At 40.3% G+C, this 15,019-nt stretch overlaps 1 protein-coding gene across 2 annotated transcripts in view; it reads left to right on the top strand.

The window, feature by feature from the left end:
* The first annotated feature begins 6,368 nt into the window (after positions 1-6,368).
* Positions 6,369-15,019, top strand: part of LOC123017174 (fibroblast activation protein alpha) — a 61,722-nt gene continuing 53,071 nt past the window's right edge. For both annotated transcript variants that reach the window (XR_006413547.1, XM_044418337.1), the window contains exons 1-5: positions 6,369-6,498; positions 6,795-6,879; positions 12,246-12,341; positions 13,136-13,230; positions 13,315-13,389. Coding sequence is in view for 1 of the 2 variants with exons in the window: in XM_044418337.1 (XP_044274272.1) it covers positions 6,493-6,498; positions 6,795-6,879; positions 12,246-12,341; positions 13,136-13,230; positions 13,315-13,389 (357 nt within the window). In the remaining variant the exon portion in view is untranslated. The remainder of the gene's footprint in view (positions 6,499-6,794; positions 6,880-12,245; positions 12,342-13,135; positions 13,231-13,314; positions 13,390-15,019) is intronic.

Here is a 15,019-nt window from a genome sequence, read left to right on the forward strand (position 1 = left end):
TTCTGTCCTGTGTAAGAAAAAAGAAATAAAGTTTGCAATGCTTGTATGAGGGGTCTTCAAAGTTTCCACACCTTTATATTTTATATTTAATATGTTTTATATATTTTTGCTGATGGCATTAAAAAGTTGGTATGACATTGGGAAAAATGCATTGCAAAGGAAGGTGACTATGTAAAAAAGTGATGTAATTTGCTTTTGAAATTCTTAATAAATAAAGTTTTTAAAAGTGTGGAAACTTTTTTGAAGAACCCTGGCATTAAAAGTAACACTTCAGATCTGCAGTCTGAATGATTGATTGATTGATTGATTGATTGATCAAATAGTGCTTAAAAAAATCAGGCACCTAACTCATAATTGGGTATCTAAACATGCTTTTAAAAAATCAGTTGCCTGATTAATCAACTAAAATTGTAACCCTCTAGGTAGGAAAGAGTGGTTGCTAAGCAACACGTGCATTCTCATTCTTTCTCCTACTTTTTATGGCCTAAGTAAAATGAAGGGCACAACAACAGAGCAGCTGTTGTGCAGGAAGGACTCAGCACATTGGTTGCAGAAGTTGTTCTGGCCCTCTCTTTCTCGTGCCGAGCTCCTCACTTGCAAGCCGTCTGCAGCCGTACCAAGTGACCGCTAGAGCCCACTGTAGCACCTGCCAAGCGCAGTGCCGGATTAATCTTAGTGCCCAAACCCCTCCAGCACAGGGAATCACGGAGAGAAATCGGACATGGGAACAGCAGAGGGATAGGCTGGAGGAAACAGCTGAATTAATTGCTGTTCAGATAATATCTGATGCCTGTTTCACATAGCTTCACCCCATTTCCAGGGGCCAGGTTCCCCCACTTTCCCTGAGAGGTCTATATTTCCTTTTATTTTTATTTTTTTTTAAATCCTGGCTCAATAACAAAAGCATCCTAACTATAAAATGGCTAACCTAAAACCGAAGCTCCCTTCTCCTAAGCTTCCTAGCCCACTGGCATAGGCGTCATGGCCCTAAAGGCACACCATTTTTCCAAAGGCCTCTGCATGTCTCCTCAGAGGTAAGCCCCATTGGGTTCAATGACACACTTCCAGGTAAGCGGCATGGGACTGCAGCCTTACTCGGTTAAGGCATGGGTGGGAAATGTAGAACTCCCCAAATATTTTGGCCTACAACTCCCATTTTCCCTCACCATTGACTATGCTGGCCAGGGCTGATGGAGGGAAAATGGAGAGTCACAAGTTGCCCAGCCCTGAACTAAGGCTGCAGTGCTATATGTTTTAACAACTTTTAATATTATCTATAGGTTTTAATTTTACAGCCAGGGTGAATCTGGATTTTATGTGCACTATTTATGCGGTTTGTTTATTTATTGTATGGAAGCCATCCCGAGGCTCATGCAAATGGGACGGCATACACATTTCTAAATAAATAAAAATAAATAAATAAGCAAGCAAGCCCCAGTGAGTTCAGTGGGTCTTGCTTCCAGCTTAGGGTGTGCAGGATTGTAGCCTTAAACCATTTCTATCCAGTTCCTCAGCCAAAAGGTCTCTCAAAGCAGCTTAGATGCCATAATTAAAACTCATTCTAAGAAGACCTGACAGAAAAGAAAAGAGGGATGTGCAGGGAAGAGAGGAAAGCAGGTGATTGTTCAGCAGGGTTGGTGGAATGGCCAGTCACATCTCCGTCCCTCCATTGCCACCTGCTGGAATGGCTTCTGATCGTGGTCCTTGACAAAGGGACCTGAAGGGGTGGCCTTCTAACAGCCTGGTTCAGTGACCTGACAGCAAGTCGCACTGATCACAGCAGGTTTGCACAGTAAATGTTATTGTCTTAACATGGTAGCCATGTCATGAGCAGAGCCGGCTGGAGCCGGGGGTCAGACTAGATAGCCCAGGAGACCCCTTCTTACTCGCTCTGCTTCTATGTTTCTTCTATGTCGATTCTCTTCACTGATGCTTGTAGTTTAGAAACCTATTTTGGCTGCAGTATATTAGTTTAAAAATGAATGAATGAATGAACAAATGAATAAATAAATTTTAGAGTCCAATGGATGAGAGAGATTCTGGGAATACATCCACCCAGCAGCAAATTGACCATTGCTGGTTTTTCAAAACAATCACTCCTCACCTGACAAAGGGATGAAGAAGCAGAGAGCCCAGGCAATGGAGGTGAGCATTTTCCTTACCAGGTGAGTGAGTAAGAATAAATATGCCACATCTTAAGTTACTTGCTTTATTACTGTTTATTTTCTTGGCAAGCAGTGATCCCTTCCTTGCCCCATGAAGGCAGGCATTCAGCAAATGAAACATCTTCAGCGCTATGCCTCTGTGTTGTGAGGAAGGTGCACCTTGTGGATCTCTGCCAAGCAGCTCTTAAAGACTCACTGAGGCTGAAGGGCAGTGAACTAAGACTGGCCATTCTCCAGTCACACCCTTTATCTTACTGCTGGGTCTGCTGTGTGAGAAAATCAACGGGGTAAAGAACATGCTTTGTACTGCAGAAGAGATCAGATTTAAGCCAATCAGGGCTGACAGTAGTGGCTTTGGTGGCCTGATTCAGCTCAGATCTGCTCCCTTGCTGCTTTCGGATAGGAAAAAAGCAGGTGGGTGAGACTAGATCAAGGAAGGTGCTCTCAGTTTCTTTGCTCTTGGCACACTTGGCATAAAAGCTGCAGGCCCAGTATGACACTGTTACCAATATTTGAATATTCCAATCCAGTTCCAGTCTGAGGTGATCAGCTGGGAATGTAATTACATAGCTGTTTGGCAGCCATAACCCCCAAAGGTCAGGCTTTCTTTGTTCAATATTTCAGGGCATTGAATTGAATGTGAAAGAGCTTGGATTTATTTGTGAGTAAACATAATCAGGACTGCACCATTAGTCTCTTAGTTAAGAGTACTGATTAGTTTGCTTATCAGAAATTATCACTAATATTATTTGCTTATCACTAATTATTATTTGCTTATCACTAATAAATTATGTGGCTAATAGTGCAATCTTGAGTATGTTTGCTCATAAATAAAGCCTAGTGATTTCAGTTTGACTCAATCCCAGGTAAGAGTCAGCTTAAGTGACATTTGGCAGTCAGCAGAATTAAATACTGTGTTGGAGTAGACCATTTCAATGGTCTACATTACTGTGTAGAGTAGACCATTGAAATTAATGGGCCTTACATTACTCAGGATTTAATATCCCCGTACCTTTGAGCTTCATGTAACCATGTTCTGGTAGGGTAGATAAAAATAAATGATTAAATAAATGCATTTTAAAAATAGATATATTTTTAATCAGCTGAACTACAGTCAGTTGGAAATGAAGAACTTTTCTATGCAAAGTTTTTTTGTAGGTATTCATTCTCTATCCACAGTTATTTATGATTTATTTAAATGATATTCTGACCTTTCACTTTTGCTTCTGTTTTTAAATGTGTGTTTGTGATATAGTTAAAGCAGGGAAATGTGTTAATATTTATGAAATGGGGTGGGGGCTTTTCCACTTTTATTTGAGCTATTTCCCTCTGTCACAGTACCACCGAAAGATTGTGTAGCAGAAAAGCAGGAATAGAATTGCTCTTCATGTTGTGTTTGGCTCTCAATTCTGTGATGAAACCAAAGGGAAACAGAAAAAGTAGAAAAGCTCTCTGTCTGGCTGAACATCATCAGCTCTCTGCTAAGAATATTGCTTTTAGTTGTCTTTGTCATGGATCTGAGAGGCCAAAGAGAGGTTAGGAACTATGCACCTTATATTGTTATGCCAGCTATCAGTTTTATTTAAAAAGCACTGTATATGCTAAGTTTCTCCTAAATAATAACTAGGCCACTATTTAATAATCATGAATGTAAGCATGTTAGCCCTCTGGATCAGATTTTGGCTGCCTACGTGCTTCTGGGCCCAATTCAAGGTGCTGATTTAATCTATAAAGCCTTACATTGCTTAGAATCACAATTTCTCCCACTTACAATCTACCCAGACACTGTTCTCAACTTCTGGGGCTGGCCACACAGTGCCAACTCTGATGGAGACTTGGAGGGTGTCAACAAGAGGAAGGGGGTTTTTAGTGGTGTCTTCCCGTCTATGGAATGCCCTCCCCATTGTGGCCCGCCTGGTACCAACCTCGCCATTGTCTTGCTGCCAGTTGGCATCTTTCTTTTAAAGGGCCATTCTTCACTGTATGTGTTTAGCTGTTTTGATTTTTATATGTTTCTTTTGATAAGATGTTATGGACCATGAAACCACCCATGGAACTTTGGCTGTGGGGTGGTACAGAAATGAAGTAAAATCACCACCACCACCACCATTATCACCCCTACCTGATGATGGTGCAGCTAATATAATTTCAGTTCCTGTATTTAGAGCAATCCTATGCTCCCTGGGCAAGTATCCCAGGGGCCATAGGACAGTTTAGATTGCCCTATCGGAAGGGGGAGTCAGAGATACAACACCCTTCCTGCACACCTTCACAGCTGTCAAAGAAAGAACTATGCCAGATGTCTCTCTGGAGGTAGAAAACAAGCCCTGGTTATTCCCTTCTGCTACAGGACAGTACAGTGTGCTCCAGGCAACCTGCCCTGAACCTCCTAAGCTAACTTAGGAGCATAAGAGGAGCCCTGCTGGATCAGACCAGTGGGTCATTGAGTTCAGCATCCTGTTCATACAATGGCCAACCAGCTGCCCAAATGATCCCACAAGAAGGATATGAGCACCTTCTTGCGCAAGTTCCCCAGCAACTGATGTACTGCCTTTGCTGCTAAAGTAACATGTAGTCACCAGGCCTCCTTCTTCATGAATTTCTCCAATCCCTTTTTAAAGCTGCCTAAATTGGTGGTCGCTACATCTCATGGAAGTTTATTCCATAGTTTAATTATGTGCTGTGGGAAGAAGTAGCTCCTCATCTGTCCATTTTACTTGCCCTTTTCTGCACTTTCTACAGCTTTACAATATCTTTCTTATGTGTGGTGACCAGACCAAATTCTACAAATCTACAAATTCTGGAGATTTTTGGCAATATAACTTTAGCCATTTTGTTTTCAGTGCCTTTCCTAGTAATGCCTGTTAAAACTATCTAACAGGCTGTAACATTGTTTTAAAGGTATCTTTGTATGTTACTGTAATTTGAATATTTTAATTGTGAGGCCAGCTCTGAAGCCCCTGTTTGACCATTCAATAAAGTGAAAATAATAATTAATTATATCTGCCATCCAATTAAATAAAACTTTGTCAATTAACTGAAATTCTTTTTAATCACTTTATTAAACCTGTATGCATTTGCATATATCTTAAAGATTTCTTTCAAAAAAGACATATTTTCATTTTTCAATAATGTATAATGTTGTTCTATAAGATTGAAATAGGAATGCATCTTCCAAGATGGTGATTGTCATTTGCTGTTTTTATAAGTTCTTTCATTAATAGTACTTAACATTGTTCTAAAGTGTTGCCCAGTTAATCAGCAATATCTTTTTCTTTGATCATAAAGTTCATATTTGATTAATCTCTTAGCAGAATAATTATTATTCCAAGTGATTGGCATCTTAGGTACATCTACTAAGTTCAGTGTTACTTACTCCCCAGTAACTGTGAAAAGGATTGTAACCTAAGATCACAGTCCTCTAAATAAAAATACACATCTAGGAAAGCAAATTGAAATATTATAGAAATACATCTGTATAATAATCTTTTGTAATATAGCTACATTTTCTTTCGGATATAGCCAACACTAAGGGAAAAAACAAGAACAGCCTGTTGCTAGGATCTTTCCTGGGAACACTTGGAGTTGCCTTCTATCAAATCAAATTAGATGTCCATCCAGGCCAGTATTCTATACTCTGACTGGCTGCTCTCCAGGGTCCTGGGCAGAGGTCTTTCCCATCACCTGCTCTCTGATCCTTCTGTCATCAAGGATTGAGACCAGGGCTTTCTGCATGTGGCAAGTGCTAATTGAGACCTTCTGCATACCACGCATGGGCTCTATCAGTGAACAATGTTCTGAGATTGCTGTATCTACAACAGAGAGGCATAGGCATAATTTATTTAAATTAACAGATAATATGATTTTTCCTTGTTTTGTCACTGCATCAGGAACACATTGCCTTAATTTTAAACACATCTTCCTGGTTCACAAAATGCCAAAACACACTGTACATACAGTCTGGAGTGAAATAGCACATGTCCAATTTTGCTGTTGAGTCATAAAACCCACACTCTCTTCATGTAAGCAGATTTGGGTTGTGATTTACATGGAGAAGGATGATACAGCAAAGGATGTTTAGCAACTACCCATAGTTCACTTCAGGGCTTGGACGCCCTCAAAAATCTGTTTCCAATTGTATGCGCCGGAAAAAAATCTTTGAAATTTGGCATGGTTTCTAAACGTACATAAAAAAAAGTTCTTTCTGAGATTTGGCCTCCATCTGAGAAAGCTGACACTGCTTTTGGAAACTACTTTCGGAGATCCAGTGACTAACATCCAGAAGAGCAAAGGGGAACTAGAAATCTTTTAGAAAACAACAGGAAGAATGAAGGTCTGTAAAAATGAATGAATACATGAATAAATACATCTGAATTTGGGCTTTTATAATTGTAGAATCTGTTTTGAGAAAATATCTGATGCAGAAAAATGCTCTTCAGTGGGAAAAGAACAGAAACCCGTTCAAAGCACACCTCAAGGAGATGTGTGCTTTTGTTGTCAGACTGAACTTCGATTTCTACTGAAATACTATAATTTTTGCCTTGGGAGGAGGGGAATAAATCATAGCAAAAGCTTTAAGTTGCTGTGTTTTAGGGAAGACCTGAATACTAATGGATTTCTATCCTGCAGATCCAGATGAAAATACTAATTGGAGTGATCTCCTGCCTTTTGCTGTCTTTAATAGTTATGTGTGCAGTATTAATTCCTTCAAAAGGTAAGATAACATATTAGGGGGAAAAACATAAACACCCATCCTGCTGCCTTAGTTGAAGTTTCTGCAAACTGTGCTCAGTTCGATGGGACTTAACATGTGTGTAACCTGTAGCCAGCTTAAAACTATTTAAGCTTCCACAGTTTGGGAATTGTACTTTGTCATTAAAATCTGTCTGCTGTCTTGTCACCTTTACTGTGAACTTGCTGAGGTATGCTGTGCTGACATAATCCATATCCTGGAAAAATAAGGATGGCTGTCTGTCAAGTGAAAAGCATACCTATGCTAACATTGGTGTTCCTTACTGTACGCTAATGTACTCTGACAAGTCTACAGTGTTTCAAACAGCCATCTATCTGTTTGCATGTACTTCTGAATTGATGATGGTTACAATATTCCATGTAATCCCTGTTATCAGTTGCCTTGGATACAATGGATTTGTTAGAATGGTTAATAATCCTGACAACATACAGTATGCAAGTAGTTACATCCAGCATAGTTTCCTTTTGTTATCTAACATCTTCCCAATATGCACATGAAGCTGCCTTCTTCAAAACTGAGTCATGCCAGCTTACAATTTCTGAAAATAAAGCTTAAGTTAAAAAGCTCATTCCCAGGTCAAGAGCACGACATTCTCTAATTGAAACCCCCTCCCATCCGCCCAAAACCTGGGAATAAAACCCTTCACTTCATTTTAAAAAGATCCATTTTTTATTGTTGCCAGCATGTCAGCTTCTTATTAGTTCTTTCTCTGTTGTGTATATTTGTGGTGGGACATCCTGTCTTAGATCTCTGTATAAAACACTCTCTGTAAGTCTATGTTTGCCTAAAATTGACTTGAGCTGCTCTCCCAGAATGCCTGTTAAACTCTTTTCATTGACAGCAGGTTGACTAGCCTAAACCCTTTAGCTGGAGATATTGGGGATTGAATGTGAAACCTTAAGCATGTTTTACCGCTTCTTTATTGGTTCTTGCAGTTTGTACAAAGCCTCAGTGGTAATTCAGTGATCATATTAATGAACTGTTTTGCTATGACTTTATAATGCATAAGAAGTTTATAACAAGTAATCATGAGGGTTATAATTTTCTAGTAGTAGTAGACAGCTTTCAAAGTTTAGTATTTTGCCCCTGCCATTGGTTTGGGCTTCATTTAACTGGCCCTCACCTATACTTAGCCCCAGAATCACTTCTTTCAGTGGACAAAATTCTCCTAAACATCCCATGCTACATCAGGTGAGCCAGGAGGCACTGGATGTTGTACTCTGACTGCTACATCCTTTATTGTATCACACTATAAACTATTTTGCAAATATCTGTTTATATTGAAAAAATGTTTGAAATAGACAGAGGTAGCAACTAGATAAATAGATAATAACTCTATGGTGTGGTCCTTAAAATTGTTGATGGTGTGTAAGTGCAAATACTGTGAAATAATGAAATGTGATGAATGCAACTTTTAGTTTAATGACAGACATCCCAATAGACCTCTTCAAGGTAGCCCTGAAGGTTATTTTTCCTATAAGCATTATTGAGTAATTTTGTTTTATACCAAATGTCAATCAAGAGAGAGCTGATAATCCCACCAGTTTATCTTGATAAAGCACACCCTTTCAATGAATTTGTAATTTAAGCTTTTTATTCTTGTATTCTTTTTATTTGTGAGACTCTCAGATGTTGTCATACTCCTCCCAGAGGAAATAAGCTTTTTCACATACCTTTATTTTCAAAGATTATTGCCAACTCAGTATTTGCTTTGATAGTGATAGTGTCTAGATTGCCCTTTGGTTTTATTTATCTTGACAGCGTTCTTCTGCATTAGTGCTGGCGAGGAGCAGTGTCAACAGCAGAAGTGACATGTTTGTTCTACAGTAACTAATAGTTACATAGCCAAAAAACCAAGCATTATCATTTAAAAGCAAGCCAACCATGTGGCCTTAAAGTAAACACTGTGAAAGGTTTCATATGTTGTGGAGATTCAAGTACTATCAAATACAATGATCAGAAGAGAGGGATGAACTGAGCATTCCCACTCTTGGGTGTCTGATAAGGAAACCTTCCATGTTCCATTTCTGAAGTTTGAATAGTCGTAAACAAGGCTGCCCCAACACATCTGCCCTTCCAGATGTGTTGAAGTACAACTCCCATCACTGCCAGTTATTGACTGGGCTAGTTAAGGGAGAGATAGGCATCTGATGAATACCGGCTTGAAGAAGGCTGACTTAGACAAAAAGGCTTTCATGCAAGGCCCAGTGAGTACATAGATTTTGGTTCTCCCAGATGTGGTGATGGCCTTAGAGCAGGCTGTCAACTTCAGCATGAGGACTGCATTCAGCTTCAGAAAAGTTCCCATTGGCCACATTCTGAGGGACTCAAAAGGGGAATGGGGCAAAATACTAAAAATAACAGCATATTTTAGCTTCAAGCTTTTACTGTAGTGAGTAAGGATGCAAGGAAAGGCATTTCAGCCTTTTAGAATGGAAGGGAAATAGCACAAAAGTGAAGAAAGCACTAAATGCTTGGAGGAAATAGAATGGGCTCTCTGGGAAAACCTGGAGGGCCTGATGGGTGGCCCATAGACCTTAGGTTCAACAGTTCAGACTTAGATGGATTTAAAAAGGGAAAGGGAGGAAAAGAAGGAGAGACTCTCTCAAACGCTGCTGTGTGTAATAGGGAAATGGAACTTCTGGGTTTGGAGGTGGTGCACTTCCAAATGTAGTTGCTACAGGATTAGCAGCCAGCTTTTTGGCTCTCTGGAAGCACCTGGCTGACCACTGTTGGAAATGAGACTGGACAGACTTTTCATCTGATTCAATATGGTATGTTCTTAAGATCAGGAACTATAGCTTTAACATCTCAGCAGCCTCAGTCCAACAAAGGTGCTTCGTGGCATGGCACATGCAGATCCTCTTCCAGATTAGGTACAATGTGTGCTGTACAGCCAGTACCCATGCTGGATTCTCAGGTGCAGCCGAAAGGCATATAGTTCTTCCTGATAATGCTGCTGATCGAGGCTTCTCTGCCCTAGGCCTGTGTATCTAGGTGAGGTTTTGGGGCAACTGCCTGGAAGCAAATGAGCAGCTAGCTCTGCCGGATCTGGAAAGCTTACAAGGAACAGAAGCATGACTCCAACAAGAGCCAGCGCCTAACTTAACTGTCCCTGCCCTGAATTCCAAAGGCACTACTGACAGTGAGCCTGGGTGGCTGACCCAGACACAGTCCAAGAGAACACAGCTGCAGCTTGTGACATGGGATTCTGCCTCCCAGTCGAACAACTCAGATCTCCCAGCCGCTGAGCTCCTCTGGGCCAGAACTTGCTCACGGAAATCCCCCTTTATGCAATGCGATAGCCCTGTCTGAGGCAGCGCACAGCAGTGCTGCAAGCTGGTCAGAGGAACTGAATGTGCAGTTCTCAGCCAGAACTCTTTTTCTTTCAGACCCTTCCTTTTGGCAGGGGAGGCAGCGTCAGTCTCGGACATCATACAATACTTCATGCAGTACAGCAGAGATTACCGATGTTCTCCAGTGTGACAGTGCTGGCCCGCCCGCCTGCCTGCCTGCCTTCGCTTTTTCCTTCCTTCCTTCCTCAGTCCCTCCCTCCCTTCTTTCAGTAGGTGTGGCAAATAGCTCCTCATGCACACAATTGCACCACTTAGCCTGCGCACAGCCTGCTGCTAATGTTTTGTTTTCCAAAACAGTGGCAATCACAAACTGTTCTCAGGAATTTTTGGAATCATTAAGAACACAAGGGGCAAAAAACAGAAGTTCCAATTTATTTCATCACCATTCTGTCATTCACTTTGTGATGAAGTGCGAATTGCTTACCCTTTGACAATGAAGTAAGAGCTGATTCACAAGGCTATTTTAAGCTGTATGATACAGGGCCAATGAGTGCAATGTGTGTGCATGTGTGCATTTCCTCTCTGAGCATTGTTTTGTCACTAATTTTCCAATTTACTACATCAGCAGCAGCAATATTTTGAAAGTCAATTTCTTAACTAGTTTCAGAAAACAAGACATAGCATCCTGTTTTTTTAGAATCTCTTGTTTCAGAAGAATCATGCAGTGCAATCCTATGCATATTTTCTTTGAAGTAAGTCCCATTGAATTCAGTGGTGCTTATTTCAAGGTGAGTGTTTTCTTGTTGGTAGATAACTGTTTTTTGTTATTACTCTGGCTAAGCTCATGTTAAAAATTCACGCAGCTGTCATAGCAGTTTTAGCTTCTTGCTTAACAGAGTTTGACAATAGAAGTATTTTTCTGCAGTGAGTCAGCTAACTCCCCCTGCCCCATCAAGTTTTGGAAGAAAATGTTCCAGACTTTATATAATTTGAAAATGACAAAACCAAAAGTCTGGCTGTGTGTCTTTGTATTTATTGAATACACAATTCCTTAACATGCTTAGTGGGTAGACTGAGGATAGAAATGCAACAAATACAACTATGGCAAAATCAGCAATTTCAGAAATTATTTTAATATGAAGCCTGTACAATTGTATTTTTCAGTAGCTTCCTTTCTGAATCTTCCCATATGTACATGTAAATGTATTCTGTGGAGAAAACAAAGATGGAATGACTTACTGGTTTTCTGATCTGAGCCAATATTGCTTTATCACTTCATATATAACAGTGAATGTTTATAGTTGATGCATGTGAATGCTGACAATCCCAGAATACGTTTAATATCCTTAGCACACACACATGAATATGTATACACATGCTGGATGTACCAGTAAATGCAGACAATTTCATTTTGGTGACCTTCAGGCATTAAAATTAATCAGTGTACATGACATTTTGGACATTCACAAATTAATATTGGATTGTTAATAGCCATATGTGGGAACTCACATTTACTATAATTTGGTCATACGTACATGTATATTTTTAAAGTAAATAAAGAGAGACTCTGAAAATTACAAGAAGGGAAAAAGTGGCTCAAAAACTAGAATACAGAGCTTTACATCTTAAGATACTCTGTAGGGTACAACTGACCTGTGTTTGGTATAAATGGAAGATGTTTAGATTTTGCTAGTCATTTAACTATATTGCCAGTTCTTTACATTCCAAGTAAAGCTGACAATATGCAGCAGTTCCAAACCATCTATCGAATGGATCCTGGCATTCTTAGAAAAGTCATGTATCTGTTGGATTGAGGGGGATGATTTTTTCCTCAAAATGAGATGTTACTCCACTTTTAAAATCATTTCTCTAGATGTTGGAGGAAGACACCCACCACCTTCTGTGATCTTAGCAGGTCTGTGCCTCTATTAAATTATTGGCCAAAGAAATAAAGGAAAGCTGTTCTGGTAATGATTTGTGCTTGCTGTGTACATTGTTATTAATGCCTTCATCTCTGTCCTTTTTCTAAAGATCGGCACAAAGGGAATGATCTTAGAGCTTTAACACTAGAAGAGTATCTGGATGGAGATTTTAATTACAAAACGTATTTTCCTTACTGGATTTCACGTAAGTGAAGATGTTATTTGTACAAATGGGGTGACAGACCTTCATTTTGAAATGCTTTTATCTCTCATTCCTGTTTCCATTTTTCTACTGTTGTTTTATTTTTAATTACTCTAAGCTGTCCTGGACAATACAGGTGCCTTGGAAGGGTGGGACATACTTTTTTTAAAATAAATGAATATGTGTATCTAGAATGTGCAAAGAATGGGAAGAGGAGAGATGCTTGGCAAGTCATTATCTTGTGTCTTGCCTTGTTTGTTTTATTTTGTTTTGCTCTTTCAGAATTACAGCATCAAATTCCCACTAATTTCTCTCAATGTCCACATCCATCTGTTTTGGCAGCTCTTAGGTTAGCCTTAAAAATCAGATCCTAAAAGCCTACAGGCCTGCAAATTATCCCCCCCCCCCCCCCAGTCTGCAAAGAGGCTAGTATGCTGCATCTCCATACTGCCCATGGAAGAGAATCCCCCTACCCCACAGCCAGAATGGGAAGGCAGGTATTGGGTGTCTAGGGAAGCTGATGCAACATTTAGAAGCATTCTCCCGACTGGGCTGGAAAAGAAGCAGAGAGTGGGACAGGCTTCCCTTCTGCTCCTGCCAGTAGAGCGACCAAGCACACTGGAGCAGAGAGATCAGCCATCCCTACCAGCCCACTTATATGCTGGCAAATTCCTTGTTGCCTACAGCTGGCTACAGATAAGCTGTTAACTATATGGCTGCTCTCTTAGATGCAGTGGGAGTGCACTTGCAGTTAAATTTATTGTATAATTAAAGCTGTGTTTTCCAACCTCTCCAAGGAAACGAGTATCTTCATCAGTCTGCAGAAGATGATATAATTCTTCACAATGCTGAATCTGGGAGCTCAGTCGTTCTGTTGACTAACAGCACGCTTGTATGTATTAGTGCCATTTGAAAACAACAAATTAAAGAGGTGACAGTTGTGTTTCAGATTCTAACTGATCTCTTAACTTTTCAGAAAAAAGTGAATGCCTCAAACTATATGATATCAGCGGACCATGATTTCATACTTTTGGAAAGCAATTACTCAAAGGTAAAATCTTTGGGTTTTGGTTGGGTCTGGAGTCTTTTAGACTCAGGAGTGCAGGAAAATCCTGTCAAGGGAATTTCTGGGGGAAATAAAGGAAGCAAGGCTCTCTTTATTCCCTTCCACCCCAAGCCCTCACAGGAAGTCTCCTCTGGGCAAAGGGCCGGCCCCTGCCTCATGGCCAAAAGAATTATTTTGCAGGAAACTCCTGGGTATGCTGCTCTCTGCTGTTCCAAAATTTTCCCAGCAAATGGGAAATCTACTGGAGCACAGCTCTCAAAGGACTCTTCAGAGGGGAAGCTTTCCAGCTGGGACATTGTTATCCAGCAAGGAGAGGTGAAGCAACATCAGGAGAGGGCGTATCCTACCCAGTTGAGTTCCATCATCCTGACCCCCAGTTCAGTACAGTGGGCAATGTGGATGACACAGCATTATTGCTGTTGAAAAATGATGGGGATTATGACGTGTACCCTTACCCTAACCAGACATCCAGTCTGCTCATTCGAGAGCTAAAAGGGGAGGTGGGAGGTCCCACACATTCAGTCCCCAGCTTTATGTATTTATATCTTCTCCCATATACATCTTGCCTAAGGTCATCAGCAGAGGTCCTTCTTTGGGAACCTGCTGTGAAAAATATAAAGGGAGAAGGGCTTTTTCAGCTGTGGCACCCTTGTTATGGAACCAGTGCCCCAGAGAGGTGCGCCTGGCACCGACTATCCTTTCAGTGCCAGGCCTAAACCTTTTTCTTTTCACAGTATTTTGATCGCTAAAATGTTATATTTTAGTTTTATTTTGTATGACATTGAGACTATTTGTTTTGTTAAATTTGCTTTGACTCCATTAATTTTATGATTATTTCTACTAGATCATTTCTCTGTTTTTATATTTTTCTCAATAATGTGATTTTATTGATTTTATCTGTCATTGTTTAATTGTATATGATAGTGTTTATTATATTTTTAGATTTTAATACATTGTAAACTGTCCTGAGAGTCATCAACCAAATAGAAATGTCATAAATAAATAAGGGAAATACGTGAAAGGAAGTTCTACCCATTTTTTTTTTTTTTTTTGGCTGAATCTCCTTGCACAATACAGGAAAGCAAGGGGCAGAGAGGCTGTGGATATGAATGTGACAGGGACCAAGGCGTATGTGTGTTCTCCCCCTTCCGCATGCACACAGACTCACACACTGGCAGCCCCAATGTGAGCAAACTCAGTGCCTACATAGGGTTAGGTTTATTACCACGTAGAGAGGAAGGTATCTTAAGAGATCATTCCCATATTACGTTTAAGTCTGGAAGTGTTTCCAAATGCTGGCAGTGCCTCATGATGGCTGCATGATAGATTTGCCCTGTGGATCACCCCAACCTCATGGGGGTGGTCAAGGTCAGACCACCCCTGTGCAGTTGTGGACTGATGTGGACACTGCTCAGTTGGACTAGTCTTGTTATTACATTTTTGAAACTTTATAGAGGAGAAGGTATGTGATGATAATTGGCCTTATGGTATGGTTCAGTATAAACATTCAGAAAGCTCTCAATGGTTCAAGTACTGCTTGAACTGATTTTGCTGAAAGTACTGGGAGTTGGAAGGAATGAAGCCCCCACTGGGAAGAACTAACAATTGTATTGCT

Source organism: Varanus komodoensis, unplaced genomic scaffold (genome assembly GCF_004798865.1).
Source record: "Varanus komodoensis strain SLA01 unplaced genomic scaffold, ASM479886v1 scaffold9, whole genome shotgun sequence".
Taxonomy (NCBI): domain Eukaryota; kingdom Metazoa; phylum Chordata; class Lepidosauria; order Squamata; family Varanidae; genus Varanus; species Varanus komodoensis.